This window comes from Rhipicephalus microplus, chromosome 2 (genome assembly GCF_043290135.1).
Source record: "Rhipicephalus microplus isolate Deutch F79 chromosome 2, USDA_Rmic, whole genome shotgun sequence".
NCBI lineage: Eukaryota > Metazoa > Arthropoda > Arachnida > Ixodida > Ixodidae > Rhipicephalus > Rhipicephalus microplus.
The window spans coordinates 158,595,042-158,608,446 of NC_134701.1; the positions used below are offsets into that span (position 1 = coordinate 158,595,042).

Genomic DNA, 13,405 nt, shown 5'->3' on the forward strand with positions numbered 1-13,405 from the left:
CGAGTATGAACCATGGTTGAGGCATCAACAACGCCATCATCATCAGCCCTTGCGGCCCCGTTAGCAGCGCCACTTCACGTGCCCGACGGGAAAGCCGACGCTGTCCCTACCGTTCCAAGTTCGACACGTCAGAACTACGTCAAGGTGGTCCAGCCAATCTTTAGCTGTTCCACGTGTTATCACGTCCACCTGGGCGCCTCAATGCACCGCTGACGTGTGAGGGACCACTGGTGCTTTCATAAGAGACAGTTGAACGTTCAAGTCTACCTGCGAAGACAACCGTCAACGTCCCTCACAGATTCACTCAAAGCTTTTCTCTGACAACGAAGTCTTGGAAGACGCTGGGCTCTTCGCAAGCCCCATTTTATATGTGGCATCAACGCAGCACCAAATCTGCAATATCAAGGGGACTGCATTGAACTCGGGTAGTAGCGGCAATGGTCGAATTTCTGCAGCTTATGCCACGCAATACCACCGACAGCAGTGATCCTGGCCCCGATGATGAAAAAGCTAATTTTTCGCTCAGCAAGCCCGAATCCAGTCGCGATGTGAGCAGCGTAAAGTGGGTAAAGAGCTACGGGCTAGACACGGAATCGATCGCAGCAGCGTACAGCAGCAGCAAAACAGCAGCAAGGAGCAGCAGCAAAGTGCTTTGCTGCTGCTGCTTGATGCTTTAAAATATCTAGGGAAATTCATCGCCGTCAGCAGCAGCAGCAGCGGCGGCAGCAGCGGCAGCAGCAGCGGCAGCAGCAGCGGCAGCCGCAGGAGCGGCAGCAGCAGCGGCAGCAGCAGGAGCGGCAGGAGCGGCAGCAGCGGCGGCGGCAGCGGCGGCAACAGCGGCGACAGCAGTGGCAGCAGCGGTGGCAGCATGAGGAGGAGCAGGAGGAGAAGGCACGTCATACAAAACCTAGAAAGTTCAACTCCTCATGCACTATTAGTGATGTGGCTTATCGGTTTTGTTGAGCCGGCCCCTCGTGCCTTTTTCTCCTCCCCCTTTTCGCTTTTTATCCTTTCCTTAAATTATTACCTCGGTCTTGCAATTAGCCTTCAGTTGATATCAGTACCGACTTGCCAAACTAGCCATTCTTCTGAATTACTGTCATTTATATGTATATCATGACGCACATGGCATGCATGATGTGATTTTTGTGCTATGATCTGTCATTTGTCTTCATTGCACATCCGTGTCACGCTTTGCCTATTTTGGCAATTACCAACCTAATGAAACTGCCACGACAGCACCAAGACCTCGCCATGTGCTGGTAGATTATGACGTACATCAGATGCATGACGTTATTTTCAAGTTATGACATGCCATTTACGTTCATCTCGCGCTCCCCTCATGCCATGTCAATTTCGGCACACATCAAGTCAATGAAATTTCTGTATGAACACGAACACGTAGGTGGTCATATAGGCACACACTTGCGCCCGAAATGACTTTCGTTTGCCAAAGAATGCTCATGCATTTAATCACAAAAGACTCCAATAACGAGTTGTGAACAATATGTGCTCAAACCGTCCCGTCAAAAGGATAAAATGAGCCCTATTTCTGCACATTTTACTCAAAGCCACCCCCCCCCCTCTTTCACTACATGCAGGGCAGCGCCAGAAAACGGGAATTTCCAAACCAAATGGCGCCCGCAAGAACCTATGTCTCCACTCTGTAGCGCAGGATTTGAACACATCTAGGTGCTTGAAATCGTAGAGCTAATCACTGGAATGTCTGGTATTCATTCATGTGGCACAGACATTCAGAGGTGTTCCTCGAAGCCGTTCACTCTGAACCAGCTTCCAGCGCTAGAAAGGACGACGACGCAGACCAAAGACATGGCGGCACGAGCACTGTTTCTCTCAACTAATGTTATCAGCTGCAGTAAGCTCATCAAAGATGACTATTACCAACTAGTATAGAATACCCTTCTCGTTCCTAGAAGGGCTCGTCCAAATCTCTGAAGTCTCCATGATTTATTTCTCTTCTCACGCGTGCGATCTGTAATGCTAAAAAAAGCGCATTTGGCTTTGTCTCTCTGGCTCTGATCCTTTCCCTAATTAGGGCACTAAGACTACAGGAGTTTGAGGAGGAGGGGGTGTACAGGGAAGGTCGCTGTAATGTATGGGAAACCCCTCACGCCGACCCTACGTAACACAGCCTCGAACTTCCTACGGCTTCATTCTATTTCCTCTATTCTAGCGCGGCGCAGCCTTTATCCAGCGCCGCCGCATCCTCTCCGCATGCAGCTTTCTAGCATCCAGGAAGTGGGCGAGGTTCTCGAGGAGCAACACTACGGTGGCGAGGCCTATGCCGAGGCCTAGCAAGAGAAACGTTGCAAGGGAGTGTTCCAAGCTGGCGGATGCCTCTCCCTCGTCTGAATCCGTCTCCGATGACGACGCTTGCGCCACGACGGACTCACAGCCCGGAGCGGAGATCTCGGCCAGCCACTTGTCCAGCAGGCCACCCTCACGCATCTGGCCTAGCCTGTGCCAGTGAGGCGAAATAAAATCAACTCGAGGGGTTTGTTCGCAGTTGTAGACAAACACAACTGCTAAAAGATCCTCGTCTGTCAACATTTCTGGAGGAGTTTAACAGTTTCATCCCCTTCTTTCGGAATGGTCAGAAGACACTGAAACTGTATTTATGAGAAGCCCATCTGGTAATGGTAATGTGCTCGTAACATTTTCAATGGCCTTGGACCATTCAAAAAGTATGAAATGTTTGTATACAACTTAAAATTGTGAATTACGTGTCATTTATGGGCACGACAACAAATCATCTCAATGTGTGCACTTAGGACACATAATTTGATCATGTACATCAGTCGTAAGCGATCACGCATCGGACTATACCTGAAACATCATAAAAACGACTTAGGTATAGTATACTATACTGAAGTCATAATATGCTATCAAGAGGATGTGTAATAATTATCAAAAGCCAAACATGACGTACCAATACTGTCAAACATGTCAACGACTGCACTTCATTTTTCCTCTTGGGACTCAGAAGCGGTTGAAATAACCTTCTATTTAATTATTAAAGAAGGAAGATGCCGTTTCATAAAACTTGCACGATCACCCCTTTTTAACGTTCTATGCAGCAGTATTACTAAAAGCAGTGACAAACAGTTTTATGACATACATTAGTCGCTGGCGAAAAGCCCCCGCTGGAACCTCCCGCTGACGTGCTACGCAGTGGAGGTTAGGCAATGGAAAGCTTTTTACTACCTTCTGTTTATTCGGATGAAAAATCTCTTGTTTTTTTTCCCTTTAACCAGAGTAAGCTCTTCTGAAACTTTCTACATGTTGTACTCAGAAGCAATACTATTCAATAATACTGAAGTGATATTTTTACTCTCAATGCTACATTGAGCAAATTAGGCTGCGATGTGAGTGAAAATACAATTTTTTTCCTGCTTTGTCACAATATTCTGGCAATGTACTTGCTTGATTCACTCCTAAGGTAGTGTAATCATATAATATAGGAGCATATACAAAAGAAAATGCAAGTACATTACACACGAAAAAAAGAGTGCTTCTTATAAGAAGCACCAAACACGCAGCATATCGCAATTCTTTGCCAAGGTGAACACGCAATAAAGTTGAAAGAAAAATGAATGAACTATGGTGAAAGTGCAGTGCCTTGACATCAAAGAAAAATATTTCAGGGGTAATTGCTCAAACAAGTAATCTTGTTTTTATTTATTTATTTATTTATTTATGAATACTGCAACCCTAACATAGGGTTTTAGCAGGGTGGATACACATTTGCTAAATTAACAAATCGGCAAACAAGTAAATATAAAACAGGTGAGGTATGTACACAAAAAGACAATGGTTTGCAATGAACAGTCATAAGGGCATATAATGAAATCAGCGCTATATTCAAGTTGGTCACGAGTGGGGAATTGCTACAGTGATAGAAATAAAAAGCAGGATCACATATCAGACACTCACTGCTGGAGCTGCGCAGCAAAAAGATTCAAGGAAGACTGGGAAACAACTTCATTACTAAGGTTATTCCATTCGATGATTGTCCTCGGAAAAAATGAATATTTGAACGTGTTATTACGGGTGGAGAATGGGGTTATTGTAAGGGAATGCCTCTGTCTTGTGGCATATCCCGTGGAGAAATTAAGTATGTGTGATAAGTCTAACTTATAATAACCTTTAACTAACTGAAAGAAAAATTTCAATCTTAATACTTTATTCCTTTGAGTAGGTGTTGAAAGATTGGCTTTTGATAATAAACGTGTTATTGAAGTGCGGCCGAAACTGTTATAAATAAATCTAACAGCTCTCTTTTGAATTTTTTCCATTTCGCTAATGTTTTTTCTGGTGTGAGGGTACCAGATTATGGAAGCATAATCTAAAGAAGGTTGAACAATTGCATTAAAAGCAATAAGGCGAACGGCGGGGGTTGAAAGCTTGAGAGCTCGTCTAAGATAAAATAGCTTGTAATTGCACGAGCTTATTACAGTATTAATATGTCTTGTCCAGTTTAGGTCATTCGAAATCCAAAGACCAAGGTACTTGTAGTGTTGTACCTCCTGCAAAAAAACATTATTAGCTGAATATGCAAAATGAAGAGGGGTACGTTTGTGGGAAATTTTCATGAAAACAGTCTTTTTAAAATTAACTGACATCTGCCATTTATCACACCAACGAATGACCTTTTGAAATGCGTCGTTTAAATGAATTTGGTCGGTATGGTTTTCAACTTCCGAGTATAGAATGCAGTCATCCGCATATAACTTGACTTTTACAGGTATATCATGTGATATGTCATTTATAAACAACAAAAAGAAGAGCGGCCCAAGCACGGAGCCTTGGGGCACTCCCGAGTCAACCGGTACTGTACGAGAACAATGTTCATTGAAAGAGACGTATTGTTTTCGATTCAAAAGATAACCAGAAATCCAGTTTAGAAGCTGGGTATTTTTAAGAATTAAATCAAGTTTGAAGAGTAATTTATTGTGTGAGACCGTATCGAAAGCTTTAGCAAAATCCATAAAAATTGCATCTACCTGTTTTCCGGAATTTATAGATAGCGCAAAATCATGTACTGTTGTTACCAGCTGAGTACAAGTAGAAAATCCTTTCCTGAATCCGTGTTGTGAATCTGACAAAATATTGTGCTTATCTAGGAAGTCTGAAATGTGCTTATGTATTATATGCTCAATGAGTTTACAGGAAGTTGAAATTAATGAGATCGGCCGATAGTTAGTAACAGAATGGGGATCTCCACTCATATGTAAGGGCTTGACTTTAGCAGTTACCCAGTCATCCGGAACTTGACCATCTTTCAGAGATTTAGAAAAGAGAATTGTTAGGTACTTTGAAACCCATTGTGCATAGCGCTTTAAGAACTCATTCGGTATTCCATCCGGACCTGAAGATTTCTTAACATCCAGTTTTAAAAGTAGATTAAGAACTCCCTCTTCACTTATGATGATATCCGGAAGGGGTGGGCTTGCCACATCAAATGTTTCCAGGACACCGTTATCCCTCGTAAAAACAGATTTAAAATGATCATTGAAAGCGTTAGAAATAATAAATGAATCACTAGTTTCAACACCATCAATTACAAAAACATCAGTAGTCACAGTATTAGGCGAAATTAAACTCCAGAACCTCTCGGGAGACGAAGACATGAGACTCGGAAGTTGTTGGCCATAATAGCGTTCCTTATCAGACACAACATTTGCTTTCACTTGAGAAGCAAGTTCAGAAATTTTTTGCTGGAGGATACCTACGTCTTTAGAGCACCGTCTTTGATTTTTTAAACGTTTGAGCCGTCTTCGCAACTGCAACGTTTCCCGAGAAATCCAGGGGTTCTTTCCTTTCGATTTTTTTACAATACGAGGAACAAATCTATCAATACACTCATTTATAAGGTCTTTGAAACGCTTCCACAGATAATGAATATCAGCAGTGCAACTCGAAAAAGAATCAAATTCAAATGCTAGTAAATCCAATATTGAGGTGTCATCAGCACGTGAAAAGTTTGGGAACGAGACCACCTTGCAATTTTTCTTTAAAACAACATTAGTAAGCGTAAGTATCACAGCCTGATGATCAGATATTCCAGGGAGAATAGAACAGCTAGCTTGGGCAGAGATTGAGCCACTAATGAAAAAAAGGTCTAGAATTGAACAAGAACTCGCGTGTATTCGAGTGCATTTGTCAACGATTTGCATCAAGTCAAAAGAAAACGCTATATCGATCATTCTTTCACCAATTTTATAGTTAGGTTGTTGCAAAGAGAAAGATGACCAACTAACATGAGGCAAATTAAAATCTCCAGCTAGAATAATCCGATCCTCAGGTTTCACATGGGCGGCGAGGTAGTTGTGTAGTTCATCCAGAACATCCATGGAGGAATTGGGTGGGCGATAAATAGCCCCAATAACGTACCTGGTCTTTCCATAATATGCTTTGCAAAATATGCCCTCGACGTTACGTATGTCATGCATTTTTGTAATTTGCAATGACTGTCTAAACAGGATCGCCACTCCACCACCTCTACTCCCACGATCTTTACGGTACACACGGTAGCCCCGCGGAACAAATTCACTATCAAGTATGTTATCGTGCAACCATGTTTCGGTTAGGATAGCAATATGGGGACTATAGGCCAGGAGGGTTCCTTCTAATTCTGTGGTTTTGCTAATAACACTTCTACAGTTTAAATTTAGTATTTTCAGCGACGGTACACTGCACATATCCCGTCATTTTTTATTCTTCTTTAGCTTAACACGTGCATTTTTCGATTCATCCCAACTGAACAAGTTCCCATCCACACTCAGTCGATTGTAGAGTAGCTTAACTTTAGCACCGTTTTCTCTCTCTTTTTCGGAACTTTTCCACAGATTTCTGCGTGCCTCACGAACCCTGTATGAAAAATCTTCAGAAAAGGACAATACAGAGCCCTTTAACTTGTGCCTAACCTTCAAAACAGACATCTTCTCACGATAATCAATAAACTTTAGAATAACTGGTCTGTCTTTGTTTTCAACTATGCGTCCAAGCCTGTGGCATCTTTCAACAGTAATTGCCTTTATACCTAATGTATTTTCGAGGATTTCCTCGACATTATCTTGGAGCATCTGAGGTGTTTCCCTAGGGGATTCCTTTAGTCCATAAATGATTAGGTTATTTCTACGGCTCCGATTTTCAAAATCATCAACTTTACCTTTAAGGAATGCTAATTTTTGCTGCATTTGAGTCATAGTATCCTCAAGTTCTTTCACTTGTTGAGGCAATGCAGAAAATTTATTCATGTGACGCTCAATGGCATCCACTCGTTCTGTTAGCGTGCCAAATTTTTCAACTAAATCTTTCTGGTTGGCCTGTACGTTCTCAATAGCTGCTTTCATTGTTTTTTGGCCAGCGAGAAGCTGAGATAGCATTTCCTTTTCCGTAAGGGGACCAGGATTAGCTTCAACGTCACCGCAAACCAACAGATCAACAGGTATAGGTGTGACGCAAGCAAAAAGAAGTTTAAGACACAGTGGGCAAGGCAGCAGCAGCAGGAATCGGTTATCACTTCGATAACAGGGGGCAGGAAAGTACCTACTAACCTGTATTGCAAGGCAAAGCGGATTACTGAGCATGTTGCCTTCTCTGCTGCTGACAAGCCCACTGCCATGGTATGAGACTGCCCGTGGATTTAAAGGCTCCGAAGCGATCACGGGAACCGACGTCACTCGGCGTTGATTCCACGTGGACGCTAAGATGAGAAGGGGCGTTGTTTCCTCGATGCAGCAGCGATCGTCCACAGGTGATGATAACCAGGCTTCGCCAGGCCAGCCAGACGAGGTGACGTCATCATCCCGAGCCAGCCCCGGAAAGACGGTGCATACCGCAGGGCTTTCACCAAGAAGAATCGCCAAGACCTGTATTGCAAGGCAAAGCGGATTACTGAGCATGTTGCCTTCTCTGCTGCTGACAAGCCCACTGCCATGGTATGAGACTGCCCGTGGATTTAAAGGCTCCGAAGCGATCACGGGAACCGACGTCACTCGGCGTTGATTCCACGTGGACGCTAAGATGAGAAGGGGCGTTGTTTCCTCGATGCAGCAGCGATCGTCCACAGGTGATGATAACCAGGCTTCGCCAGGCCAGCCAGACGAGGTGACGTCATCATCCCGAGCCAGCCCCGGAAAGACGGTGCATACCGCAGGGCTTTCACCAAGAAGAATCGCCAAGACCTGTATTGCAAGGCAAAGCGGATTACTGAGCATCTTGCCTTCTCTGCTGCTGACAAGCCCACTCAATTTAGCATCACACATTTTCACTTGGGTGCCGAACGTTTGAACTTTTTTTGTGAAATAAATCGCCTCAATAACTACTTCTCACATTCACGCATACCCGCATGACTTTTTTTCAGCATGAACGGAGATGGCCGGAAATATGCGGGGTACACTTGATAGAAATAAAATGACTTATTATATATATAACAGCTTTCATCATCCTGTGACTTCATTCTCAATGTGACCACAACGCCATACTCCCTTGTTGTTATTGCCCCATCAACCGAATTTGAAAAGCATGAACGGGCATAAACAGTCCCTTGTGAAGTAGGTTCAAGAGAGGATGGCGAATAGCACGTTGACGGTGAATTAATGGTCACTGCATGAAGGAGATCGTTGAGTAAAAATGAACAAGCAGAAGAAAACATTATCACAGTTCAGTATCAAGCAGGCCACGGGCAGCAAGAGGGCTCACAGTCCTCAATTCACTGAAGAAGAATGGCGATTTGGGCTAGTTGGTTTGAATTCATGATAATACGGGTTGCAGCGCTCGTGTTGTCCTCTTTGCCTTCCGTACCTCGACTTTCGTCTGTTTCTTCTAGCACATTCTTGCTCGCACTGCAACCCGTATTATCATGAACTCAATTCACTGGCTTTCACAAATAAGGTACTTATAAACTTCTCCAGCGACTAAAGCTTTTTTCCCGCATTTTCCAATCTCTTTTTCCTCCATATTATTCTATACAATAATTCAAATGTACGTTGGCTTATAACTTTACATTTCAAAAAGATCTTTCTCTCTCCCTCTCTCTTCAGATAACAGTATGTTCCCACGAACACTCGTCACGCCTGTCATTTTAAACCCTTTGATATACTCCCTTGCATAAACACAATATAAGGATACACAGCTCTAACAAAAGTATTCTCCTCTGCAAAAGCCGTTCCCCGCTGCTGGAGATCGAGCTACTTCGGCGGGACATCTGTATGCGGCCTGCCGGTTCGCGTGGTAAGGCCTTATTGAACGACGTCTTACTTGGCGTCCAGCGTACGTCGTACGGCCCTGGGCAGTCCCTTCCGCACGAACATGGCCATAGGCACCTGGGTGACCGGATGCCGGGCATAGTAGAACTCGCCGTGCAGCATCGGGCAGTGACGGTGAAGCCGTCGATTGATGGCCACACGTGTGAAGAGCATTGCTGCACGCTCGGCTTGGATATCTTGCAGCGTCGACAAGCTGAACAGCTCTGCGGCAGGCAGTGCGCCACCCTGCTCCACCAGACGTCGGTAGACCTTCTGGAACGCCTCCACGTGTGTGAACTAAGCACGTGCGGGACAGAGTTTGAACCGGTGACCCGGATATGACGCAAGCAAAACAACTATGAAAAGTAACATGCAAAGCAGCGCTGCAACATCTATTTTCTGCGCGGGCTCTCCACGGACGATTTAGACTAGATTTAAAAGTCGGCCTGACGAAAAAATGCATCAAGGCACCGTTTCGCGTCCGCGTCAACGTGGCAAATAAATCTATTTCGTGCTTTTCTTTTTCACGTTTTCTTTCTGCTTAGCTGTAACTACCTATAAAGTGCAAATATTTTCGTTGTCAGCATGATCTTCCGAATATCGCTTCCAAACTCCACAAGCTGATGTATTAGTTTCACATCTCTTGATTCTATACTGCCTTTTTTCATTGCGATGAAAACTATATGTACTCTCGATGTGCATTCTTTCCTACGACGTCGTGTTCCGTATGAGGTCCAAAGAGATAAAATTCCTTTGGACTTCATATGGAAATCCCTTGCTCTATCTCTATCAGAGTCTACCTACATTCAAGGACATATATAGTGTTGTCAACTTCTTCGCCTTGTGAGATCATGAAGATACTAGAACCTAATACACATTATCTTCTATTCGATTTTTTGATGTTTGATGTTGATATGACGAACCCTGTCAGTACCTTTATGGCCTGGTAGAATCCAGACCCACGCAGCAACACCGGTTTTATCTTCTCCTCCCGTGCGAGGTCTTCTATGTCCCAGATTCGTTCGACATCTTGCTTGACCAGAAGACTGGCTTTCATGAACGCCGTAAAGAAAGTGGTGACCAGAATGACGCTTATCAGCCAAAAGCACGTCACGACACGCTGGCTGACGGGGTTTGGCTTGCTCCAGCAGGGCACAGCTGCCGCGAAATTGAAAAGCGAGAATGTCAACCCTTGCCTCCGCAACGCAGGTCTTCTTCATAGCAACCTTATAACAAGCTGTGTGACGTTGGACACGTTGGTGTCGGCCACTGTTCTGTCGCCTGTTGGGCTACCATGATAGTAGATATGTTCGCTAAACGTTCATGATGAGCACCTGCACTGATGATACAGTGGAGGTCCGCCTTAGTGCCTACAATTATGTTGGGGTGTGTTGAGGTGAGATAGGCGTCCGGTACAATATACCGCATGCGAACGGCACACAGGCCACTACCGCTTATGTAGCGTTACGTTGCGCAATACTTCTTAAGAGCATGCCCGCGCTTAGTTAAAAAAAACAAAGATCAAAACAGGACACTATAATTCAATGCAGTTAGTAAAGGGGAAACCGTGCGGTGAAATTGTGTGTGAATCTCGCAAGGCTAGACCTGACCTATATCATCCTAAACTTAACGTGCAAACCATCGAGCCTAGATGGGATGTGACAGTGTTCCCAAAGTCTTTATGATCAGTGGTTCACTGTGGTGGGCAGTGCCCCAGTGTTTGCATGCGACGCGTATCTTCAACAGCCGCCCGTTGCTGAATCTTGGCAACTTTCTATGTATATCTTAACTGTCCGCCGCTATAGAACTTTCGTGTGAGCACATAAAAGCTTTACCATTTTGATCTGTAACGTTAAGGAGAACCTATGCGCAATGATATGCTCTTAGTGACATTGATTTCTTAACTGACGCTTAGTAACATTCCTGTTTATGCGACCGACACCGGGCATCGTATTTTTTTTTCTCATGGCCCATAAAAGACAACCGCAATTATATATCAGTTGGTACTGCCTCCCCCCCCCCCATCCTCTCGGCCTCTTTTGAACCTTTCTGTAACTTATCCGCTGTTGTGGTTCTAACTTTTGTGTATGCATCGTGTTCACGCCGTCGACGCAGTAAGCCCACTTTTTTCACGCATGACCCGTAAGGTTTGTTGGCCTTGGTAACTGTTCGGCTGTGAATTCCTTGTGTACATATGCATTCACATCACCGTATTTTTATGTATGTTTTCAGAACTGGCCTTCAACCCATCCCTCAGCTTTCCACCAAGAGTCATATCCGAAGCTGGGTGCTAAACTATCTGTCTGTCTGTCTGTCTGTCTGTCTGTCTGTCTGTCTGTCTGTCTGTCCGACCGTCCGTCCGTCCGTCCGTCCGTCCGTCCGTCTGTCTGTCTGTCTGTATGTATGTCTGTCTGTCTGTCTGTCTGTCTGTCTCTTAGCTTTTGCGACAAATAAGCCAACATACTTTAGCCTACCTGACGTGGAACACCATGTGCATGGGAAAATAGAGTGCTGAACAATATGGCTCACTTTAGTACTCACTCTCCGAAAGAACGCTGGTGACGAAATGCCAGATGAAGTATCCCAGGTGGCGAGATTTCTCTGAGCCGGATCTCAATGCTCTTTCGATGATGTAATGTAGCAAACCACAAGCCAGAAGGCTGGTAACGATCAACATCCAGACCTGAAAAATGAGATCGCGAAAACAAACAGTCGCGCCATTCACACAATATCCAGTTTGTGACTGCTTTCCTACAGGGCCATATAGTCTGCGCAACAAATTCAAATCTGTATTATTACAACATATATGTATGACGTCAAGAGTGGAGAGTTCAGCTCGAGATATAAAATTGAACTGATCTGAAGTTAATCGTCTGAATCTATCTATGCGATCATTAGAAAAGTGGGTGTGTATCCATACGTGAAATGCGAAAAAAAGGTAATGCAAACCGAGTATAGGCGAAATGTTAAACAAAAATATTTACACGCCACGACAAAAAGTTACAATATTTACACACAACTAATCATTTCTGTGAGCAGAGTACCCAAACACCAAAAGAAGGAACAAAAAGACAATAAATGCGAAAGTAATAAATACATATCCAGACAAAAATTTACAAGGTTACGCATACCTCTTCATTTCCACAGAGTCTACAAGAACAGCAATCTACAGGCGGCCAATTAAGAACAGTGAACTTATTCAATGCTTCGTGCCGCTAAACTCGCAGTGAGTTAAGGACATAGAAAGGTCAGTGGCGATCGTTTGTATTATTTCTTCCTGTGGTCGGAAGTGTAAGCTATGATGGTTTCATCACCATCGGCGAAAACGTGAGCGCGACGCTGAAGAGGTTGTTGCTGAATTGCTTGGGCCTCCCTCCTAGGATGACCATCTCCTCGTACGAGTAGGGCACTGTTGGGTCAGCCACTGACACGCGCTGGGCAGTCACCACCAATGGCCCGGGAGCGATGTCTGCCTCCTGTATATATAAAAAAAACACACAAACGGGAGGTAACATATGCATTGGATTGATACTGAATGAGCATGATACTGAATGATACTGAATAAGCATTTTTTAGATGCGGAGCATCTTATACTCGCGCCTTGTAGTGCGCCGTCCGCACCGCTTCTCGAACATTCGACAGCTGACGCGCGCGCATGCGCCGTCACGCCGTCGCCCACTCTTCCACCATCTGTGCATCCCTTCCTCCTCTACACACCGCGCGCGCTTCACTCCTCCACCATCTGTGCACCCTTCCTCCTCTAAACACCGCGTTCGACATCTACAATTCTCCTGATTCTCCAGTGAACGCGCATGTGGCGTCGCGCTTCGAGAACATTCAACAGCTGACAGTGCATGCGCCGTCGTGCTGTATATATACTCAAGGTCGGCGCTCGCTCGCTCAGTTGCCGCTCGTCGGTTGGTTTGTACGGCGTGTCGACGTCCAAGGTCGCGGTGAAATGAATTCCAACGAATCCACAAACACAATGATCGACGTCCCTTCGACCAGCGCCGCCCTTTCGCATACGTGTGTACGTGTTCACTCATTTAACACCCCCTCCTACAACCACGTTAACCAATTTAGCCATCGACCCAAGTAAGTCGCAATTTAACACCCCATTTCACAACCACGTT

General features: G+C 44.7%; 2 protein-coding genes across 2 annotated transcripts in view; one reads left to right on the forward strand and one right to left on the reverse strand.

Moving 5' to 3' along the window:
• Positions 1-13,405, forward strand: part of LOC142796424 (sperm-specific sodium:proton exchanger-like) — a 111,412-nt gene that overhangs the window by 53,790 nt on the left and 44,217 nt on the right. The window lies entirely within an intron of this gene.
• LOC119186268 (uncharacterized) lies at positions 1,928-13,225 on the reverse strand. Its single transcript, XM_075886958.1, has 5 exons — positions 12,587-13,225; positions 11,814-11,955; positions 10,207-10,430; positions 9,286-9,569; positions 1,928-2,479 (listed from the first exon to the last, which is right to left on the reverse strand). The coding sequence occupies exons 1-5, from the start codon at positions 12,839-12,841 to the stop codon at positions 2,191-2,193; spliced, it is 1,194 nt and encodes a 397-aa protein (XP_075743073.1). The 5' UTR covers positions 12,842-13,225; the 3' UTR covers positions 1,928-2,190.

Coding starts and splice junctions, on each gene's coding strand:
- LOC119186268 (XM_075886958.1), bottom strand. CDS start 12,841: ATGCTTATTCAGTATCATTCAGTATCATGCTCATTCAGTATCAATCCA. Junction 11,956..12,586: donor CGCTCACGTTTTCGCCGATG/GTGATGAAACCA, acceptor CTCATTTTTCAG/GTCTGGATGTTGATCGTTAC. Junction 2,480..9,285: donor CGACGTACGCTGGACGCCAA/GTAAGACGTCGT, acceptor TCACTGGCACAG/GCTAGGCCAGATGCGTGAGG.